The sequence below is a fragment of the Sciurus carolinensis genome, chromosome 2 (genome assembly GCF_902686445.1).
Source record: "Sciurus carolinensis chromosome 2, mSciCar1.2, whole genome shotgun sequence".
Classification (NCBI taxonomy): domain Eukaryota; kingdom Metazoa; phylum Chordata; class Mammalia; order Rodentia; family Sciuridae; genus Sciurus; species Sciurus carolinensis.
Window position 1 is genome coordinate 1,681,683 of NC_062214.1, and position 23,391 is coordinate 1,705,073.

At 52.2% G+C, this 23,391-nt stretch overlaps 1 protein-coding gene and 1 long non-coding RNA gene across 15 annotated transcripts in view; one reads left to right on the forward strand and one right to left on the reverse strand.

Moving 5' to 3' along the window:
- Positions 1-2,226: 2,226 nt before the first annotated feature.
- LOC124976012 (uncharacterized) lies at positions 2,227-16,451 on the reverse strand. Of its 14 annotated transcripts, none has more exons than XR_007106962.1 (8): positions 16,276-16,451; positions 14,555-14,723; positions 12,367-12,724; positions 6,364-8,651; positions 5,705-5,807; positions 4,688-5,348; positions 3,527-3,704; positions 2,227-2,899 (listed from the first exon to the last, which is right to left on the reverse strand). It is a non-coding gene; the product is annotated as an uncharacterized LOC124976012 (long non-coding RNA). The 14 variants fall into 14 exon arrangements; XR_007106956.1 differs by having other exon boundaries at positions 3,527-4,561; XR_007106957.1 differs by having other exon boundaries at positions 3,922-5,348.
- A 251-nt stretch (positions 16,452-16,702) lies between these two features.
- Positions 16,703-23,391, forward strand: part of Taf4 (TATA-box binding protein associated factor 4) — a 72,668-nt gene continuing 65,979 nt past the window's right edge. Inside the window, exon 1 of the mRNA XM_047538603.1 lies at positions 16,703-17,952. Within this exon, the coding sequence (XP_047394559.1) occupies positions 16,743-17,952 (1,210 nt within the window). The 5' untranslated portion in view covers positions 16,703-16,742. The remainder of the gene's footprint in view (positions 17,953-23,391) is intronic.

The following is a 23,391-nucleotide window of genomic DNA, read 5'->3' on the forward strand; positions in this document are numbered from 1 at the left end:
AGCTTGAGGCATGAAGCTTGGACTCGTGTGTGTGGTGCTGGGGACTACAGCCAGGGCCCTGCACATGCCAGGCAAGTGCTGAACTACCGAGCTGCATCCCCAGCACCCAAGCCTGGACTCTTAGGATGATCATGTCCACTTTGCATTTCAAACACCCATCTTGACACTGGGATGCCTTGGACTGCTGCCTCCTGTTGTATCTGCATGAGGCTCCCTGGAGGCCCCTCGCTACCTCTGTGTCCCCAGCCCTTTTGCAGGGGGCACCCACATCTTCTGCCTCACTTGCCACAGTGCAGGAGCAGCTCCCTCGCCCAGGACCCCAAATGGCCTCTCTGCTGAGGGTGGGGTGGTGTCCACCTTGGTCCTCCAAGCGCTCTTGTCCCAAGTGACTGCCTGCCCTGCCCTCAGCTTGGTTTGCCCAAGCTGGCATCAGCGCTGGCAGGCTCCTGCCAGAGAAGTCTTACAATAACTGCATTCACTGGGGAACCGGGTGCCCATCCCTGTGCCCTGTGGAGGGAGTGACGTGAGGAGGGGGCCAAGCTCAGGCACACACCCCCACTGGTGGGACTGTCTCATCCCTCCGAGAGGTTGGTCACGGGGAGGTCCCCCAGGCTCTGGGCGCGGCAAGCGGTGTACAGTCCTAAGGCACTGTGTCCTTCTGCCGGCCCTTATTCCCCTCACCCCTGGTCCTTTCCATGCTCCCTGGAGGACAGAGTGGGATGTTGCCCCCACTGCACGGATGTAACACCTGAACCCAGGCCAGCTCAGGCCATGGAGCAGGAGGGGACAGAGGAGAGACCTGAAGCCATGTGCCCTTGCTGGGGCCCTGGCACCTGTACATGTACGCAGTGAGAGGAAGAGGTGACTGCCCAGCACGGGTAACACTCCTGCCTCTTCTTGCAGACCCTCCTTTCAGCCTCACAGCTGCACTTCCACTTGCCTGTGCCTAGGACACCTCCTCAGGGAAGCCCTCTAAGGCTCCCTCTTCTTCCACGTGACTCAGGGGCTCGCTTGCTTCCTGTCTGCCCCTGTAGGAAGCTGTTCTCAGCACCTAGAGCAGGCCTGGCCCACGGCAGCCCCTGGCAGCCCCTGCTGCCCTCCTTCCCAGGAGCCCCATCCCCTCTTTCCTCCCCCACGTCTGCCACCACACTGGATGACCTTCAAGGGGGAAGAAGGAAACTCTTGATGGTCCCCGCCTCAGGTGGCTTGCTGGCGAGAGAGACCGATGGGGGAGGCAGAGGTAGAGCTAAAGGTTCATTGTGAGCTCCACTCCCAAGAGAGACCTGCGCGTCCATGTCACTGGAAGTCAAGCCTGGAACCAGTACCTGCTCTTTTCTTTTTTTGGTGGGGGGTTACCGGGGATTGAACCCAGAGGCACTTAACTACTGAGCAACATCCCCAGTCCTTTTTAGTATTTTATTGAAATACAGGGTCTCGCTGATTTGCTTAGGGTCTCACTAAGCTGCTGAGGCTGGTTTTGAACATGCAGTCCTCCTGCCTCAGCCTCCCAAGCTGCTGGGATTACTGTGCCCAGGCCAGTGCCAGTTCTGTATCATAGCCTTATTATGTGGTTTGGACATGCAGTGTCCCCCAACAAGTTCCTGCTAATGCAGGAAAATTCAGAGGTGAGATGGCTGGACTGTGAGGGCTATCACTGGACAATGACCTCAGCAGCCCACCTGGTTGGAATGGAATGACTGGGTGGTGACTGGCAGGTGGGCATGGTTGGAGAGGTAGTTGCTGGGGCTGCCCTGGAAGGCCCATCTTCCCTCTTGCTCTATCTTTCCTTCCTGACCTCAGCATGAGCTGAGCAGCTTTCCTCCACTGGGCTGTTCTCCCAGGATGTTCTGCTTCATCTCATGCCCAGAGCAAAGGAGTCGGCCATCTAGGGACTGAGACCTCTGGAACCATGAGTCCCAAATATACTTTCCTCCTGCGTTGTTCTTGTTGGGATATTTAGGTCACAGTGATGCAAAAGCTGACTTAAACAAGCCCCAAACTGACCCCCCCCCCAATGCCATCAATCCAGGAATGGATACAAAGTTGTGAATGTTCCAGCCACGGCATGTCCTGCAGAACTGCCTGTGCCACAGAGGACATGTGCCTCAAGACACTGGATGTGGATGGAGCAGGCGGCTGGCATGCCCCAGCACCTGTCCACAACACGTGCACACATGCTTACAGCAGCCTGCTCTGAGATGGGCATAACCCACGTGTCAGTGCCAAAATGGTCACACATGGTCTCTTCATCAGCTGCTAAAATGAATGAAGCCCCAGCACATGCAGCACTAGGATGGACCTTGGGCACCTGATGCTAAACAGGAGTGTCCGGACACAAAGGACCATGTGCTGTGTAACTCTGTTCATGCAGAACATCCAGACAGCCAAGGGGCAAATTTGTGGAAACAGAGCAGACCAGTGGTTGCCGGTGCCAGGAGGTGGGATGGAGAGTGACCTCCAGGTATGGGTCACCTTCTGGAGAGATGAAAATGCTCTGGAACCAGACAGAGGCCACAGCTGCTCAACTAGTAACTGTATTAACCACCACTGAATTGGACCTCGCAGGGTCAGGAGAGGGTTTGCAGGTGTGCAGGACCGTGGCACTTTGAAACTCAGCAGTTGCTTGATCTTAAAGCAACTCTGCAATGGAATTTCTACTGTGCTGGCTTCTTATTTTGAATTCTTCTTCTTTTTTTCTTTCTTCCTTTTTTTGTTTTTGGTGGTGCTGGGGATTGAACCCAGTGCTTGAGCAAGCTAGACAAGCACTCGACCACTGAGTTACATCCCAGCCTTTATTTTAAGTCATTTTAGCGATGTAAGTAATACACACCCATTTTTTTCTCGTAAAACATCACACAAAAGGCAGCCTTCCTGGTGACGGCCTCCTCGTCTGAAGACCCTGCAGAGGGAAGACGGCTGTCTAAACGAGGTTTGAAAACTGTCATGGCAAAGACGACGGGTGTGTGTGGTAAGAGAAGCCCGTCCACCTCCACGGAGATGACTCCTTCCCCTCCCCTGCAGCCCCAGGCCTTGCTCTGCCCATGCGTCCTTGGTTCCTCATGTCAGCTGTCCAGCTGTTCCCTCCTCTCTGAACCTGCACTCATCTCCAGAGGTTGGAGCAGCCTGGAGGCTGACTGTGGCCCCCACTCAGCCCATTAGGGCCTGTGCTTGGAAGGGCCCCAGTGGCTTCAGGCTGTGCTATGGCTACGCTGAAGCTCTTCATGGTCAGTGCAGAGCCCAGGGCACCTTGTGCTGGGTGGCTGAGAACCACAGAAATTCACCCTTGCTGTTTCCTGCCTCACTACTCCAGCAGGACTCAGCTCCTATGCTGGGATGGCTCCCGAGCGCCTAGGCTGCAGCCGGCAGCTTCCGGGACCTTCACTCCCGTTCCTCACCACGTATGTGAGCCACACACTACATAATAAGCCACATACGTGACCCTGGTTCCATAGGTTACATGGAGCTGAAAAATTCCTCCCAGTGACGCCATAACCACTCTGACGTCACGGCACAACATGCTCCTCACCTGCCTGTGGTGACGCTGGTGTCAACACACATGGCTGTGCTGCCAGTCCTACGAAGTCCCGCAGGTGCAGCTGTGCACAGTACATGGCATTGATAAGATGGTAGAGGCAGGGCCGGGATGTGGCTCCGTGGGGAAGCACTTGGTTGGCATGCTCAAGCCCTGGGTCCAGACCCCAGTACTGCAGGAATAAATAAGTACAGGTGACAGGTGAGGGTTACTGTTTGACTCCTTCCGCCTGCACAAAGTGTAAACGGCAGGCACTGCACCAGCAGCAGCCTCACACCTCCTGCTCATCACCTGTCAATAGCATGTTCTCCGAGCTTGGTTTGAACCTGCTCATCCTGGCCCCGGGAGCAACAGGCTATACCATATACCTATGTGCACATGCCACATACCAGGCACGAGCTGGCCAGACCACCCAGTTGGTGTAAGTCCTCGGGGATGTTCCCAGTGGTGAAATTCCTTAAGGATCTTTCTCAGAATGTAAACTGTGTTGTGCAGTGGCGCTCGGCGGTTAACATCGCCTGTTGGTCTGTTTATCTGAAGGACCCTGAAATATCAACTGCAGAGGTTTATCTGGAAACCTGGCTTAGCCCTTCCTCACTGCCCCCAACTCAGCACATCAGGCTTCATTGCTGTCTTATGGAGGACTGTGTTGACCTGGGCCCTGAGAAAAAGAGCCTGAGCCAAAGGATTTGTTTGAGAGTGTCAACTGAAGAATGGGTGGTGTGAGGCAGGGAAGGAGGGAGAGCCTCAAAGAGGACTACCCCTGTCGAGGTGACTGGGTGTGCCATCCGATAGGACCACAGAGAGAGCTGGTCATGTGAGTCCAGACTGAAGCCTCGTTCGACGGCTCCCAGCTCCAGTTGGTTAAGCTTCTGATGGGTGGAGGGCAGTGCTTTCCTGTCTTGGGCTGGGTGGGTGTGAGCGCAGGTGGGCAGTGAAGGGAGCAGCGCTGCAGGCTGCAGCCGTATGGAGCTGAGCCACACCTGCATGCAGTGGGCTTGCGGCCGTCCATAGAACTGGAAGTGCAGCCTAGAGCATTCAAGAAGATACACAAGAAATCTCCAACCAAGAGTTAACATTTACTTACAACTTTCTGTAGTTACAGTATTTACTGATAAAGTTTTCAACATAAAAAAAAGGAGCTTATTCTCTTACAGTTCTGGAGGCCGAAAGTCCAAAATGGAGGTGTTGATTCCTTCAGAGGCTCCGAGGAAGGATTTGTTCCAGGCATCTCTGCAGCTTCTGGTGGCTGCTGGCAGCTGTTGGTGCTCCTTGGCTGTATCGTCCATCACTGTCTTCATGTGGGGAGCCACCTCTGGGCACTTCTGTATCAAGATTCTTTCTCTGTGGGTTTTTTTCTTTTTTCTTTTTTTGTGGTGCTGGGGGATTGGACCCAGGGCTCCACACATGCTAGGCCAGTGCTCTACCACTGGAGCCACACCCCAGTCCCTCTTTCTCCTTTTTCTGTAAGGATACCTGACATTGGATTTAGGGTTCATCCTAAATCCAGGATGACCTCATCCTGATTCTTATATATATCTATAAAGACCCTATTTCCAAATAAGGTGACATTCACAGGTAACAGGGTATGAAGACTTGGAGATAAATATACGATATATAAAAATAAGGTTATAAAAATAAGGTTATATATAATGTATATATATATATATAGTCATGCAAAACTAAAACTCTATATCCATTAACGCCCCCTCCCCAGAGCTGGACATGGTGGTGCAGGTCTGTAATCCTAGCTTCTCAGGAGGCTGAGGCAGGAGGATCACAGGTTTGAAACCAGCCTCAGCAACTTAGCAAGAACCTGTCTTGAAATAAAATAAAAAGGCCCGGGAACATATGCAGTTCAGTGGTAGAGCACCCTTGGGGTTGAATCCCCAGCACCAAAGGACAAAAACAAACAAACAAAAAAAAGCAGACAAACCCCACAAAACAGTAACCCATCCCCACGAAACACCCAGAACTCCCTCCTCACCCCTTCCCCAGTCTCCCTGGTCCCTGGCAACCGGTTTTCTGTTTCTACAAATTGGACTACTCTAGATACTTCATTTAAGTGGAGTTGAGCAGGGTTTATTTTTTCATGACTGGCTTATTTTGCTTCAGCACTATTTATTTATTTTCTAAGTTTAAAGATGGTGCTAAAATACACACTGTACTCACGTTTTGGGGCTGGGATGCAGCTCGGCACAAGAGCACGCCTGGTAGGTGCAAGGTGCGCAGGACCTGGGCTCCACTCCAGCAGCTCACAAAACTGACACCTTAACTAGTGAAATAATTTTATTTATTTATTAATTTATTTTTATTTCTTTTTAAGTTATTAGTGGACCTTTATTTTATTTATTTATATGTGGTGCTGAGAATCAAACCCAGTGCCTCACACATGCTAGGCAAGTGCTCTACCACTGAGCCACAACCCCAGCCCCCATTTTATTTTTAATTGGCAAATGATTGTTTATATTTATGAGGTGCAATGTTATTTTTCAATACGTGTACCCATTATGGAATGACCAGATCATGTTGATTAGTGGATCCATCACCTCGCACATTTCTTCATGGTGAGAATATTTAAAATCCACTCTTGGGGCTGGGGAGATAGCTCAGTTGGTAGAGTGCTTGCCTTGCAAGCATAAGGCCCTGGGTTCGATCCCCAGCACCACAAAAAAAAAAAAAAAAAAAAAATCCACTCTTATGGCAATTTTGAAATACACAATGTATTAACTACAGTCACTATAATTTATTTTTTTGGGCTAAATGAAACTGTGTGTCCATCCCCACCTGTCCCTCCCACCCCAGGTGCTGGGAACTACCACTCTACTCACCGTTCTGGAATTTTGATATTTTTAGATCCGAGTGGACAGAGTGGTGTTCTTCCCTCTGTGCCTGGCTTATTTTTACCCAGCACGCGTCTCCGATGACAGGACTCCTTCCTTCTTAAGGCTGTAGTACTTCACGGTGCAGATGTACTGTGTCTCACGGGCTCTTTTTCCACTGGCGACTCTCAGACTTTCTGCAACTTCACTGTTGTGCACGAGGGAACAGTGAACACGGGGTAGGTATCTCTGTGACATGTGCGTTCCGTCCCTCGGAACGCACACCCAGAAGACAGCTGCTGGATCGTGTGGAGGTTCTACTTTTGTTTTTTTGAGGAACCTCCCTCCTATTCTTGAGTGGGTGTACCCCTCTTCTCACATGCTTGCCAGTGTGTGTTGTCTTGGTCTTTTTGATAAAGTCATTCCGTTACAGGTGTGAGAATTCTCACTGCAGCAGTTCAGTGGCAGTAACAGATTCACCATGTTGGGCAGCCACCATCACTGCCACCTCCAGAACCCTTCTCATCTTGTGGGACTGAAACTGTCCCCACTGCCACAGCTCCCCACCTTTCCTCTGTGTGGAGCTGGTCCTGGCTCCTGGCCAAGTCCTCCTGCCTCTCTGGAGGAAAGCTACCCCTGTGAGACATTCCTGTGTGCTTCCAGAGTGGGGCGGGGCCGTAAGGATGCTTCTAGCTGGCAGGAACCACCTGTGGCATCTCCTCCCAATTCCACACTGTCGCGGGTTGGATCTGGAATGTTCTTCTAAGGCTCATGTGTTGAAGGCTTGGTCTCCAATGGAGGAGGGGCTTTTGGGAGGTGGTTGGATCACGAGGGCTCCAACCTCATTCATGGGTTCACAGCAAAATGTACTACTGGGAGGTGGTGGAAACTGCAGGAGGTGGGGCTCCTAGAAGGGACTGGGTCCTGGGGGAATGCCTTGGGGACTGTATCTTGAACCTGGCCTCTTCCTGTTTCCTGGCTGTCGTGAGGACAGCAAGCTCATCCACGTGCTTGCACCACCATGACCCAAAGCAATGGAGCTGGTCTACACGGACTGGAACCTCCAAAACCATTAGCCAAAAGAAATCTTTCTTCCTCTAAGATAATTTTCTCAGGTATTTTGTCACAAATGATGAAAAGCTAACACGTGTTCAGTAAAGTTGTGTGGTCAGCTTGAAATCAGTCATGGTAGGAGCACTCACACCAAGGAAACCGGCAGATGCTGAGGTCAAGGCTTTCCTCTTCCTCTTTAAATGGTTATTAAGGACTTAGCAACTCCCAACTGGATCACTGATGCCTGAATATTCACCTGAAGTGCTGAAACCCATGAGTATAAAATAACACTGATGAGATTATCCCCAGCTATCCAAAAGAACTGGAAGCAGGGTCTTGAAGGGATAACTTATACCCCCATGTTCATAGCAGCGTCATTCAAGGTAGCCAAGAGGTAGAAGCAACCCAGGTGTCCATCAGAGGACGTGTACTACATACATCAGTGGAGCATCAGTCAGCCTGGAAAAGCAAGGAAATTCTAACATGTTGTCAATTCGCATGAGCTACGAGCACATGGCACCAAGTGGAATAAGCTGGTTCTAAGAAGACAAATACTGCAGGGGTCCAGTTGAGGGAGTTAGTTGATGTAGTCAAATTGTGGAAACATGGTACAATGGTGGTTACCAGTGACTGGCATGTGCCCGCTTTGCTGCCTGTGGAAGTCTGGGTGATCTGGAGAGGCAGTGAAGGGGAGTGCTATGAATGCCATCCTGGCCAGGCACCTCGGCACACAGGGTACGCTTCTGTCGAGCAAGCTGGGGGCGGCTGCTGGGTGAAATGCTGAGCAAGTATATAGCTCGGCAAGTGTTGAAACAGGTCTACACCCATCAGCATCGCCCTCATCCCACCAGCACCAGGCCATTCTGGAGGGGCTGCAGCGGTTTCAGCTCACACTTTACTGGTGGCAGATGGGGCATCTGGATGCCCTCTTCTGTGGAATGCCTGCCAAGTCTGCCCATTTCCCTGCACTGTGTGTCTTCTCCCACCCTGTGGTTGCCTTTCCATTTGCTGATGGCATCTTCTGTGAGAAGTTCTTAACGTCATACAATTCTATTTTTCCCTTTACAAGGAAAAGCACATTTGTTTTGTGCTTACATTTAAAGATCTTTACCGTCTCCAAGATTATAAAATACTTTCTTCTGAAGTTTCATTATTTTCTCTCTCACACTTAGATCTTCAGTTCAGTAGGGGTTGATTCTTCCTATTTTGTGAAGTGTGGTCCAGATTCATTTCTTTCCTGTGGGCTACCAATCAACACAGCACCAATTACTCAAAAGACCACTGTGTCCTCACGGCTAATGGTAGCTCTGTCCTTTTCTGGATTGTTTTATTCCATCAGTCTACTTACCTATTCCCCTCACCAGTACCGCACTGTCTGGGTCACTCTGCTGGTCAGGATACGTGTTATCAGTGCATCAGCCCTGTTCAAGATTACCTCAACTATCCTACATGAACTTTAGAATTAGCAGGTTAGTTTCTACTTATAAGCACTTAAAGTTAAAATTCCTTCTGCCCATGCTTTCCTTGCATCCCCCAATCTGTCATTTTCATAGAGTTCGTAGTATTATCTATTTCTTCTGTGATCTCTTTGACCCATGAGTTACTGGATATTTTCAAATACTTGAGGCTTTCCTAGTTATCTTGTTATTATTGATTTTGAATTTCAGCATCAGAGGGTGTATTCTGCATGATTTCGGTTCTTTCAAACCTACTAAAACCTGTTCTGTGGCCCAGCATTTGGTTCACCTCACTGAATGCCACACAGGATAGGAAAGAATGTGCCGAGTGTGGTGTTTGATGTCATCAGGGCAGACTTCTACCTGCCACCATTTTCCTTAGTCCTTCCTGTCACAGGGGGCCTGCTGGTTCAATGCCCTTTTCTTTTAAACATCTCTATTCACCTCGTTCTTGAGACAGTTGACATCCCATGGCTTGGACAGGCTGCCTTCCAATACTTGAAGGGGCTGGTCCACTCTCTTCTGGTTCCCATGGTTTCTGATGAGAAGTCAGCTGTTTCGAGTCTGTTCCCTGAATGCCATGTGTTGTTTTTCTATGGCTATTTTTTAAATAGAATTTTCATTTCATATTTTCTTTCCAGCAATTTGACTGTGATGTCCCTACACTTGGTTCTCCTTGAGTTTATCACAGAATTTCTTAAATGTGTAAATCAATGTCTCTCACCACATATAGGACATTCCAGTCATTTTTTTCCTCCTCACCCATTCCTTCTCTCCTCTCTTTCTGTAAATTGTGTCACCCACATGGACATGTGACATTGCCCACAGGTTCCTTCTCCTCCTCCCTCTCTTTTTCAGATTGCGTAAGTTCTACCGAGATGAGGTCAAGTTCACTGTGCGTTCCTTGTTCCCACTCTTCTCTTAGTTCAGTTAACATTGAAGATATTTTAATTTTTAGTTCCAGAATTTCCATTTAAAATTATAATTACAACTATCTGTTGTAGTTTTTTAATCTATTCACTTGTTAAAAGCCTATGTTCCTGCCCCTCAGTGATCATGATCATGGTTTTAGGATTGCCTCAACATCCCTGTCTGCTAATTCCATCATGTAGGTCCTATCAGGGTCAATCTCCAGCCTTTTTTTTTTTTTTTTTTGAGAATGAATAACACTATTTTATATTGGTTAATTTTGGATTGTATCCTTGACATTATGATAGTTCGTGGTGAGTTTGTATTCTCTTATAATAGTGTTGGTTTTTTGTGTTAGTTGGCAATTGACTTGATGGGACTCAGACTTCACACTCTGTCCTTTGGGAACTTTGTTTTTTGGGTTCTGGAGATTGAACCCAAGGGCACTCTACCACTGGGCTACACCCCCAGTTCTTTTCACTTTTTGAGATAGGACCTTGCTAGGTTGCCAGGCTGGCTTCAAACTTATGATTCTCCCAACTCAGCCTCTCAAGTGGTTAGGATGACAGAAACGCAACCCTGTGCCCAGCACACGCCTCGCTCAAATCACATTTCAGCTGTTTTATTCTTGGCCAGGCTGTTTGGGGTCTGCCCTATACATGTGGCTCAGAGGTCAGCAGAAGACCTAGGAAAAGTCACCGCTGTGATTCGGCTCTTCTCTTCTCTGGGATGCCCCTGCTTTCCAGAGGAAAAGTCTCCGCTGTGATAGGCTCTTCTCTTCTCTGGGATGCCCCTGCTTTCCAGAGGAAAAGTCTCCGCTGTGATAGGCTCTTCTCTTCTCTGGGATGCCCCTGCTTTCCAGAAGGTGCCCTTTCTCACTCCGTCTTCCTGCTCTTCAGGTCAGAATGGCTTCAGGCTTTTGCTGGAGTTTTGCCTGCCCTGCCTGGTCTGGTCTGACTCTTGACCTCAGGCTAGAAGCTGTGGACACAGATGACGCACCCGGCACCTCCTTTCTTCCTAGTGCTGGCTCCTCTCCAGAATCTACTGCCTGTGCTCCCTCGCTGGTGGCTGCAGCTCAGTGCTTGTTTGCATTCTGCCTGGCTTACGGCACCACCTGAGGGAGGGTTAGTCCTCCCTGAGAGAGGGTTAGGTTTACTCTACCATCCTGGAAACAGAAGCTCAAACTCTGACATATGTGAACAAAAACAAGGAAAAAAACCCAGTTAGGATTTATTAATTAATTTTGCTGCTTGGCATGGTGGTGCACACCAGTAAGCCCAGTGACTTGGGAAGTTGAAGCAGGAGGACTACAAGCTCAAGGCCAGCCTGAACGTAGCGTGAACCTATGTCAACTGAAAATCCAATCCCTGAAAATTCAGGGCTGTGGTTTGGATCTGAAATGTCCCTGAAAGGCCCATGTGTTAAGGATTTGGTTCCTGGCATGGTGCTACTGGGAGGTGGTGGAGGCTTTAGGAGGTGGGCCTAGAGCGAGGTCCCTCAGACACTGCCTACGTGCCCTCCAAGGGGACTGCAAAACCCCAGTCCTTCCCCTTCTTCTCTTTTGCTTCCTGTCTATAAGGTGAGTGGTTTTGCTCTGCCACATGCTTTTTTCATGATCAGATGCATTACCATAGGCCCAAAGCCATGAGCAAAAATAACCCTTTTCTCTTTATAAGCTATTTTTTTTTCAGGCATTTTGCTATAGTGACAGCTAACACACCTACTCTCCTGAAAAACTTTAGTTTCACTGTAGGTGCTTTGGAAGGTGCACCAAACCATGAGTTCTGTCATTGTAAAATTTGTTAGTAAGTACTGTTGGGACATGTAAGTTGAGATATTAGATGCTGGCCACTAAATATCAATTAAATGGAAAAAAATGAAACTTTTAAAGACCCCCCTATAAGAATATTGAAAACCAAATACTGCAACATAAAACTAATGAAAAGACTGACAGAAAATTGTAACACATGATTGAATGGCAGGCACAGTGGCACACTCCTGTAATCCTAGTTACTCCAGAGGCTGAGGCAAGAAGGAAGACAAGTTCAAGACTAGCCTGGCAGATTGCTGAGACCCTGTCTCAAAATGAAACGGGCTGCGGGTGTAGCTCAGTGGTAGAGTGTCCTTGCATTCAATCTTTAGTAAAAAAACAAAAACATAAACATAATTGAGAGATGTTAGAGAATAAAACTACATACCTGGAGGGATCTACCATGTTGAAGAACAGGAAGACTCAATACAGTAATAAAATCCTTTCTCCAAATATGATCTCTGTTTTCTCCCTGGTACTGGGAATCGAATCCTATGCTCTGCACATACCAGGGAAGTGTTCCACCACTGATCTACATTCCTAGTCATTTTTATATTTTTTGAGACACAGCCTCACTAAGTTGCTCAGGCTGGCCTTGAACCTTGAACTTCCCACCTGGCTGGAATTTGGGTTTTACAAACTGAGATGTGACCTGAAAGTGGGGCAGGTTATTTTAGGAATTAACCAATGCAAAAAGAAATTCTAAAAAATCACATGAGGGGCATCTTGCTTAGACAGGGACGTCCAGGAAGGGTGGAGGTGAGATGCCACCCAGCTGCTCACCTGGATCTAAGGACAGGCTCTCTGACACTTTGGGATGGAGGCGTTCAGGAAGGCGTCCAGAGTGTAGGAGAGGGTAGTGCCTCTTGAACTTTCCGTAAGTTCCTCTCTGTGAAGCCCAGCCACAGGGCTACGGTTGCCCTTGGTGAGAGTCATCGAGACACTGCTCTCCAGGTATTGCTCTGGAGCTAACCAACAGTCTACTTGGGTGGTCCTGTCGGTCCCAGGAGGAAGGGTCCTGCCTCTAGTTAGCCAGTGGGCATCATTTCACTCTTGGTGTCCAGCTGTGCTTGGTGTGGATGGAAAGGTTGGTCTGCCTGGGGCCTGGCAGCTTGTAGGTCTGAAATCCTGGCTTTTCTCCCTACCAAGAACACAAGCACAGGTCAAGGACTTAACCTTCTCAGGCTGTGGTTCTCTCTCTGCAAGTGTGCTCAGGCTGGCATGTAGGGAGTGTTCAGTGGTTGGTCCTCATTACTACTGGGGCCCCTTGGCCTCCTCTCTGGTGAGGGAGTCCTGACTGAGCAGATTTGAGCATCAACATTTTCTTGGGAAAATGGGCAGGGAGGAAGTGTCTTGTTTACTTTCCACAGTTTCCTCCCTGTCTCTCAAGTGCCGGCTGCTGTGCCCTACCCCAGTCCCCAGGCTTGTGTCCTCAGCTGAGGGTCTGGTCAGGCTCTCCAGGGCTTTCTCTGTAGGAGTGGACAGACTGGTAATCAGGTGGACAGTGTTGAATCATGTCCCCCTCCCACCAATTCACATCCACCCACAACGAAAGAAGAGACCTTATTTGGAGGCAGGGTCTTTGCAAATGTAATGAACCACTCAGAATCATTTTGGATTTAGGTACCAAATTCAAGGACAGGTGTCTCTGTAAGAGAAGAAGCACTGGAAACTTAAAAGGCAAAAAGGTGAGAAGGTACTGACATATAAGCAGAAGCCAGGTGAAGACAGCTCAAGGGAGGCTGCCCTAGGGAAGGACCACCTGGAGCCACCAGAAGCTGGAAGAGGCAGGAAGTACCCTCCTCTACTGCCTCTGGAGGGAGTGTGACTCTGTCCACAACTTGATTTCAGACTTCTGGTTTTCAGAACTATAAGAGAATCTGTGATTTACGGCAGTCCTAGGAAGTGTGTGCACCTATGCTGACAGTAGCTGTGTGCTCATGAGCTAGTTCCTTGGATGTAGTCCATTTTGACCATGCTCATGTCCACACAGCTGAGAAAGGCTGCCTGATGGGCTGGTGAGGTCATCCAGGAAGTGGGACCCTGGGAACCAACCCTAGGCCCCCAGCTGCCATCTAGCTGTATGTCTTTTTAAGAAACACATGTGGGAGCCGGGTGCGGTGGCCACACCTGTAATCCCAGCCACTTGGGAGACTGAGGCAGGAGGATTGCAAGTTCCAGGCCAGGCTCAGCAACTGAATGAGACTCTGTCTCAAAATAAAAAAATAAAAAGGGCGGGGGGGGGCTTAAAGAAGCATGAAATTATGGCATTTGCTGATAAATGGATGGAACTGGAGAATATTATGCTAAGTGAAATAAGCCAATTCCAGAGAACCAAAGGCTGAATGTTTTCTGATATGCAGATGCTAATTCACAATTAAGTGGGGGGAAGAATAGAGGTATTTTGGACTAGACACAGGGAGTGAAGGGAGGGGAGGGGACATGGGGGTAGGGATAATAATAGAATGAAACAGACTTTATTACCCCAGGTGCATACATGATTACATGAGCTGTGTGACTCTACATCATGTACAACCAGACAAGTGAGAACTTATATTCCATTTATGTATACTGTGTCAAAATGCATTCTACTGTCATGTATAAATAGATTAAAAAAAAAGTTAAAAAAAAAACAACAGAAAAAGGGCTGGGGGCTGGGGCTGAGTGGTAAGCACTTGCCTAGCATGTGTCAGGCAGTGGGTTGGATCCTCAGCACTGCATAAAAAGAAAGAAAGAAAGGAAGAAAAAAAAAAAAAGGGCTGGAGATGGTATTCAGTGGTAAACCATCTCTGGGTTTAATTCCCACACATGTACACACCACCAACAAAAAACGTGTTGTATGAGAAGGACTTCAACATTGTATGTTGCTTGCCCCCTGAGCAATGTGGAATCACTGACTGAGGTTATACTTATTCTTAAATTTAAGTGTGTCTGATGTTTTATTTTTATGGAAAAAAATGATACTGCTTACTGAATTTAAAAGGCCCACAGAGCTTCTGGCTTGGGAAGATGCTTCTTTGCCCACCTGCTCGTCCGGCAGCAAGGATGTACTGTTTCAGGGTCTGCCACTGTCCCTCATCTCTTTATGCTGGGCAGGACTTTAATTTCATACTGTAGAAGTCATAATTGCTTGTGGCAACCTGTAAACCATACAGAGATATTTAACGAAAAATCTTTCCTGAGTTTCCTGGGTGGCCAGGGCTAAGTAGCTGTGTGTCCACTGCCCTTGTGAACTCTTGTGGGAAGGGGAGTAGCCTCAGGACTTCCTGGTCACCCCTACTCTTATCCTCAAAGTGGGCAATGCTGTTGAAAACAGCAGTTGTACAGCTGCCTGAGCCATGGTTCCTACATGCTCAAACACTTTTGGTGCACAGGACCATTCTGCAAGGGATGCTGGGATAAGTAGGCATGGACCCTTAACTCTGCCACACTACATGAAGCTCTGGGCTGCCGGGAGCTCCAGAGGGCACTGGGGGTGATGTGCACAAGTGCATGGGTGCAGGAAGCTGAGCCCAGACTGCAGGGGCTCAGGATCCTAAGAGGAGGGCGCCTAGAAGGTCCTTTGGAGGACTCAGAAGCTACCACTCTGTGGCTGACTCTTAAAGATTTCAGTGGGGGATGTGCAGGGTAGGAGTGTGAGTGGTGGGAACCCCCAAAATTACATGCACCTTGGGGCTGGGGGCCTGAGATTCCCGGTCTCTTTTACCTGGGGTCCAGCCTCCTGCCCCAATCCCACCTGAGAGTTTTGAGGGACACACACAGCTATACATCTGGTCTGTCACTATCCAAGGTACACAGGGGACTGATGGCAGCTGCTGATGGCTTGACCTACTTTACCATTTTCTAATTAGTCATCAAATTTTAAAAATTCCAAGATTTGTGACTGGGTAAAGTGGTAAAGCATTTGCCTACCTGGGTTCCATCCCCAGCACAAAACCAAAAAACTCTAACGTTTTACATGTAACTCCAAATTTCCGCTCCCGTTGGAAGACTCAGGCCATGCCCACGCTGAGCTTAAGGTGCCCTTGGAGTGGGGCACAGTCCCCTCCTGCTTGCTCCCAGCGCCCCCAAGCTTCCTCACACCCAGCCCGCTGTATTCAAGTATACTCCGGTCCTCGGGAGACTGACGTTCAAATACGAAATTCCCGTTGGACCTCAGAGGAGTTCTCCCAAACACCTTTCCTAGGCTCCAATTTTCGCTGCTCCTTAGGGACACCGGTGTCAAGATAACAGGATGCGGAGGGTCGTGCACTGCAGGTATCGAGCAGTTGGGAAGGCTGCGGGGGGATCACGCACAGCGCCCGGCACGCCGCTTACGAGCGCAGCAGTCCCTCTAAGTTCTACAGCCCCGCCCGGCCCGCGGTGCTCCCGGCGGTCGCGGCCAGCGAAGACCACCTGGGGCTTCAGGGGCAGCAAGGTCCGGGCCAGGGGTCTTTGTGGACACCGTTTCTGAGCATTTCCAGTGGGGGAGGGAGGCGGAGAAAAGAAAACCAACGGCAGTGTCAATGACACCGTCATACGCTTAAAACACCGGCCGGCAGAAAGGGGAGACTGCAGTGCTGCCCGAGGCGCGGTGGAGACTAGGTGCGTTCACACCTCGGTTTAGGCGATTTATTACCCTTCCCGCCCCCAAACAGAAATAAAGGGCAGAAGACGGCTTCCGGCCGCGGCTGGTGCAGGCGCTGCGCTTACCGGCGCTCGGCGGGAGCCCACGTCGTCCGGCGGTGTCCTCCGCCCGGCTCGCCGCAGCCATTTTGGAGCGGCGGAGACAAAGAGCAAACCCGCCGCCCGCGCCCTGGCCGCCGGCCCCGAGCGTCGCCGCCGCCCCCGCCCGCCCCCGCCTGCGCCAGCTCCCGCACCGGTACCCGCACCCGCACCCACAACCCGCGCCCGCGCCCGCGCCAGCGCCCGGCCTTTGACGCTCGCGGCCATTGGACGCGCCTTTTAAGCGCGCGCCGCAGCCAATCAGCGGCGCCGGGGCACGGGCGGGGGCGGCGCGCGCCGCTGCGTCTGCGCAGTGCGGCGCCCCTCCCCCGCCCCCCGCCGCGCCCCCGCCCGCCCCGCGCACCGCCCCCCGCCCGCCCCGCGCCCCGCTGGAACCTCCTCCTGCCCAGGCGCGCTCGGCCGAGCGGCGGCGGCGGCGGCGGCGAGGAGGAAAGATGGCGGCGGGCTCGGATCTGCTGGACGAGGTCTTCTTCAACAGCGAGGTGGACGAGAAAGTGGTGAGCGACCTGGTGGGCTCGCTCGAGTCGCAGCTGGCGGCCAGCGCGGCCCACCACCACCACCTCGCGCCGCGCGCGCCCGAGCTGCGGGCCGCGGCCGCCGGCGCGCTCGGGAACCATGTTGTGAGCGGCAGCCCGGCCGGAGCCGCGGGCGCAGGGCCGGCCGCCCCCGCCGAGGGCGCGCCCGCAGCGGCGCCGGAGCCGCCCCCCGCAGGTAGAGCGCGGCCGGCGGGCGGGGGACCGCGGCGCGCGGGCCCCGGCTCACCACGCCGCCCGCTTGTCCCCGCAGGGCCCGCGCCGGCGCCCGCCAAGCTGAGGCCGCCGCCCGAGGCCAGCGCGGGGCCCTGCCCGGCCGCCGCCGCCGCCGCCGCCGTCGCCGCTGCCGCCGCCGGGCCCGAGCCCGCCGCCACCGCCCCGCCCGCCGGCCCCGGCCCCGGCGCCGCCAAGCCCGGCCCGCCCGGCCCGCCCGGCCCCGGCGCCGCGCAAACTTTGAATGGGAGCGCCGCGCCGCCCACCGCGCCGCACGCCGCACCTGCTGTCAGCCCGGTCAACAACGGGCCCGCGCCGCCGCCCGCCGCCGGCTCCGTCATCCAGGCGGCCCCCGCGCCCGCGCCCGCCGCGCCCTCGCCGCCCGCCGCGCCCGCGCCCGCCGCGCCCCCGCCGCCCGCGCCCCCTGCGCCCGCCGCGCCAGCCCGGCCGCCCGGCCTCCCCGCCGCGCCCGCGCCCCCCGCGCCCGCCGCCGCGCAGAACGGGGCCGGCGCCGCCCCCGCCCCCGCCCCCGCCCCGGCCGCCGGGGGCGCCGCGGGGCTCAGCGGCCAGCCGGGGCCCGGCGCGCCCGCGCAGGGGGCCAAGGCCGAGCCGCCCAAGACGGCGGGGCCGGCGGCGGCGGGCGCGGCGGCCGGCGTGCTGCTCGGGCCCGCGATGCAAGGGGCGCTGCCCGGGCCGGCCGGCGGCCCGCCTCCAGCCCCCGGCGCCCCGGCGGGGCTGCCTAAAGGCGCGGCCGGCGCGGCGACCCCCAGCCTGCCGCGGACGCCCTCGGCCGCCACTGGCGGGATCCGGGCCACCCTGACGCCCACCGTGCTGGCCCCCCGCCTGCCGCAGCCGCCGCAGAACCCGACCAACATCCAGAACTTCCAGCTGCCCCCAGGTGAGTGGACGCGCGGGGCGGGAGGGGAGGGCGGGTCGGGCGGCCGCCGATCCAGGAAGTTCTGGGCTGCGTTCTGGGCCCGTGCCCGGGCCGCCTGCCTCGCGGCTTTCCCGCGGCGGCCGGCCGAGGGGCGCCTCTGCCCAGGTGAAGAGGTCGACCTGGGTGTCCGGTGAGCCAGCGAGACTGCTGGGCCACCCTGAGTGGGACTGGCTGCTCCTGCTTCGCGGCCTTGCTGCCTGTTTGCACTTCTGAGTTGCTTGCTCAGGGGCTTTTCGTGGAGGTTGCCCTGTGCTGCTGTCCCTGCTTAGCCCGGGCAGCGTGAGGACATGCTTGCTTTGAGGGCTCCCGGGTGCTGGAGTTCGCGGGGGAGCTTGCCCCTTCGTGTGGCAGTGTCCTGCCCCATTGTTAACCCAGGACTGCCGTGGTGGGCCAGAGGACACTCTCCTCCTTTTGCAGGTGAAGTCCAGGCTGGGTAGGGGAGTCAGAATGGAAGGCTTGGGCTTCCTTCTGCCACCAAAGGCAGAGTCAGTGCTCAGGCACTGGAGCAGTTCAGTTTCCATTCCAGGTTGGTCCCGAGAGTGGCCTTGGGCTTTTGTTGTTGCCGTCCTCTGAGGTTAGTGTGCCACTCCTGGCAGGGACGCGGGGTGCAGGGGATGGTGGGATGTGGAGCTCACACACGTGCAGGGATGCTTTGAGTGCAGAATCTGCTTCAGCTTCTGCCTTCCCCACACTCCTTCTGCTTTGTCACCCTGTGTTCTCTGGGGCCCCTGAGGTTTGACGGGTGATGCCTTACCCCGTGGCGGCGGTGCAGCCAGGCTGCTTTTGTTTGGGAGTGCTCAGACAGGAGCCCTCCCTCTGAACCCTGGGCTGGAGTGCTGGGCTTCTGAGTACTCCTCGTGCTCCGTAGTGACATGTGCCACAGTTGTAGCTTCGCGGCAGAGGCAGTAGTAGTAGTAGAGGAGCTGGGAAAACATGGCCCTGCCACCACTGCAGCTCTTCTGGGAAGAGCTGAGGGGCAGTTCAAAGAGTTGCAGCCTCTTAGAGCAGAAGGTTTTCTTGTTGCCCATGGGTCCCAGGGCTGCTGGTCACACAGTGGGATCTGCTTCAGTGGGGCAAGAGTGGGAGACATGAGAGCCAGAAGGAGTGACTCCGAGGTGGCTCTGAGGAGGAAAAGAGGACTTGTGAGAGGAGCACCCAAGAACTTCTGGGGTCTCCTTGCCACACCTCGGGGCACTAAAGAATGTGTAGTGGTGGGTGTTTGATGGAAGGCTGTTGCTGGTTATGTGTATTTTGACCTTTTGGTGGAAAACATGGCTGAGTTTTAGTCAAAGACAGTTCATAGTCGTAGCCTGTTAGGTGAAATGCCACAGTACTTTGTACCTACTATTACAACTCCCTTTGGTGGTCCTGCCTGTTTCAGCAGTGCCTCCCTCGCAGCGTGGATGTCCCCACATTGCCGTATCATCATGACATCTGGTGGCTAGGTGCCCATGGTGACCTCTTGCCTGTGGCCACTTGGGGTTATCCAGGTTTCTTGCTCTGAGCATCTTACAGGTAAAGCCCACCTCTTTTTTTTCTTCTTGGGAGAAGGAAGACCTTCGAAAAGGGGAGCCCTGCCATCTCTACCTTGAGCTGTCTTGAGACTCTCTTCTGCCTTCTGTTTCAAGGTCAGTTTTAGGGTTGACTGTGCTTGACTAGAAGACAGCTCCTTGAAAGGATGTGAGAAAGTGTTGTCTGTACTCCTTCTCTGTGTCTGCATCAGGATTCAGGCATGTGGGAGCAGACAGCAGTTCCCATGCCCTCTTGGACTATAAAGAGGCTGCATGTTTTCTGGGAAAGGAAAGATTTATATTCCCTTCAAGACCCCCTTCAGTTGTTCTTTGATCAGAAACACTTACCAATTATGTTACTTTCTTTTAGTGGTGAAAGCTGAACAAGTGTAGGTAAATCCACCATCAATGCTCCGGGCCAGGGTACTCCTTTCTTAAAAAGGGCAGCTCATTCTTGAGAACTACAGTGATGGGTTATGAATATTCGTGTAGCTTGTGATTGGTGGATCAGAAAATGCTTACCTCTTCTGATTGATGCTGCTGCTTCATGATAAAGATGTACAAACCAAAGGTGGAAGAAAGTCCAGCAAAACTCACAAGTGGCCAACATCTCCTCATTAGAACTCAGTGATGCAGACTGGTGGGGTGAGGATCAGGGGAGGGCAGGGTTTCCCAGCTGCACACAGGTGTCACATGCAGTAGCGTGTGGAGGGTGAAAGAGCACCTTGCCCCTCCTAGCACTCCTCCTGGCTGGAAGTCATGGTGGGAGAACGCAGGGAAGACAGCTTTCCCCTGAGGTCTTGAGTCTGAATCCTGGGCTTTGAGTAGAGCTTCATCCCCACAGCTCCCTGAAGCTTTAAATAAACATCCGAGTTTGGTTTTAGCAAACTTAGTCTCCATATTCTTTGTCAGGACTGTTTTGAAGACATTTATGTTACCATCATTGCATTTGCTCATTTGAAGGTACCAGAGTCTTAAGTCCTACCACTGAGAACGAGGAACAGACTTAAGAGACAAGTGGAAAAAGCGTCACAGCCGGTGTCATGGTGTTGTCAGAGAACACTGAAAGCACTGGCTGCTCGTGCGTACCTTGGGGTGGTCTAACGTCAGAGTCATCATAATGTCCATGATCAGAGTTGAAAAGAGGAGAAAGTGATGTGACCCCAAAATTAGCATGTGGGTAAGTGGTTTTAAAAGATCTTTTTTGGATAGGCAGGTGTCACGCTGAAGTTGCGAATTTCTAAAGGCTATCTTGTGGCAAATTGGCACGTTCTTTAGTGTGCTTCTGTTTATTCTGCCTTCCTGTTGAACTTACTTTCCTGTGACTCTAGGTCCCTGTTCCAGGACAGAAAGCCATGTCCTCCCCATTGGCTTAGCTGCCTTAGCCTGGGGATGTCTGCATGCTGTCGTGTAAGATGATGCTTCCTAAGGTGGGTCTACGTTAAAGGACAGGTGTCTGGGGCACCACTTGGTACTCTAGCGCGACTGTGTCAGCTGGGTTGTTGTGGGGAAGGGACAGTCCCTTAGTGGCTAGCTGTGCCTTTTGGGCTTGTTCTGAGGCTTAGTCCCCAAGTTGGGCTGTAGAGGAAGTAGGGCCACCACTGGAGTTATGGGAGCTTGTGTCTTGGTGGCCAACTTTGGCTAAAAGTGCAGGTTCTTTGACTTAAGAGATATTCTTGGAAGTTTAGATGTTACTTGTGGGCACAGTTGCTGTTTGATCTGGGACTGAGGACACTGTTCATGGAGCCTCAGTTTCCTGGCTATGAAGTGAGTTTGGCTCTTACATGAAAGATGTGGAGTTTCATCCAAATGAGGCAGGTGCCCTCCTAGTTTTATAACATTTTCCCTATTTCAAGTCCAGTGTTGCTGTAGAAGTAGGGAACTTTTCTAAGGACAGTTTGATTAAGTCAAATCCATGTCTAGAGTGGTTGAAGAGTTTGGTGCTGGGGCTGCCTAGGGCTGCCTATAGAGAGCTGCTGAAGTTGTCACAGGTGTGTACTACCTGCCTGCCCACGTGATGCAGGCTGTGCAGAGTGGACCTGGATGGTTTAGGCCAGAGGCTTTGACCTAGCATTCTCGTTGGTATGCTCAGGGAACAGTGACCTTTAAAGAGAACAAGGAAAAGTAATTTTCCTTTCCTGGGTTGGAGGGATGCTCTTGGGGGCAAGAGGGCCACTCCCATGCCCTGATTGGTTGCCCCTATTGGATCATCACCATCATCTTGAGGTGAATGCAGTTTCCTTGGTGATGGAGTGGGGTTGGCCTGCTCTACTCTAGTCTGCAGGTGTCTTGGAACTGGTGTACCTTCTGTTCTGGTAGCAGCAGGAGCAGGGCCTGTGGACACTCATAGGACTGCCATCCTGGCTACTTGCTAGGCTTGGTGCTCTGCATTCATGAGGGAGTCAGTCTTAACTTCTTATATCTGAAGGTGGAGCATTGTTTGTTGGGGCCCTGTAAAAAGGCCACTTAGGAAGGTGGACTTCTGGCTTACCTAGGGCTTGATGAGCTGAGGTTCCCCAGGAGCGAGGACTTCGCTTCTGCTGGGGATCTTTGCCCTCTATATGTCTGCACAGGCGATCCAGGGTAGCTGTCAGATCAGGATGGTCCTGACCCTCTTCAGCCCCTGTCCTGGAAATGGTATAGCTCCGGTCTTGGGACGGGGGCCTGCCTCTGTGTCCTTGAACTCAGAATGAAGTCAAGGTTGTCTCTGCTCAAAGCCTAGTTCAGTGTTTAAGTGTAAGCTTTCCTCCATTTAAATAATAAATTTGAAGACAGCTTTTTACAAATAGGTGGCTATATGTGAGTTGATCAAAACATAATCAACAACTGTTTTTGGGAATCTTGAAGGAGACAGATAAAAGTGCTCTGGAGAAACTTGTCTGAGATTTGGGGTAATTTGCATTGTTCTCAGAATCACTTTACTTTTCTTTATGTGAATGATAGGCTGGAGTCTCTTACTTGCTACCTGTGAAACAGTTGCTGTTTGGGGCTCTTGCCTGGGAACCTGTCTTTGGCTGTGACTTGGCAGCCTTTTAGTTGGGCCTCTGATGGTAATAAACCAGGTAAGTTAAAGCAAGTAGGAGGGGCCAGGCATAGTGACCCTCCATGCCTGTGATCTCAGTGATTCAGGAGGCTGAGGCAGGAGAGTCACAAGTTTGAGGCCAACATCAACAACTTAGTGCGACCTCTGTTTCAATACATAAGTAAATAAAAAGGTCTGAGGATGTAGCTTGGTGGTAAAGTGCCCCTGGGTTCAACTCCCAGTACCAAAAAAAAAAAAAAAAAAAAAATCAGGAGATGGGGCCCTTTGGTTTTTGCTGCAGGACTTCAGCTGGGTCTGGTGCAGCTGGCAGCCTCGTGGACACATCTGCCTGCCACTGGGGCCTGAGTCGCCTTGTTGTGGGCATCTGCAGACATGCTTGTTGGGGGCGTGTTGCTCTCCAGCGCCCCTGCTGAGTAGAGGAGCACTGGGAAGTTGTGTTTGACAGTGGAAAGCTTTGCATTTCCATGGTAGGGCTATGAAAGCTGTAGATTAAAATTTTTTGATTTTTTATAGTTCTGAATATTTGTATTAAGGAATATGAGGAAAAAAAACAACCAAGGAGATAAAATCATCCATAATTAGGCCACCCACCCCAATTTGAAAAAGTGCGTAGTGCAGACCCCTGACCCACTCATTTACCCTGAACTGGTCTCGGGCTTCTGTGGTGCCAGCACTTCTCTGCTGTGTGTAAGTGGGCAGTGTCTGTGTGAATTGCATGTCTCCCAGGGCAGGAGATGCTGTCTATGACTTGACTGCAGTGTGGTCCTGCAGGTTTGTGGGGCTCATCTGCCCTTCCTGAGATGGGCATGTGGATGGGATGCCCATAGGCATGTGGAAAATGTGGCC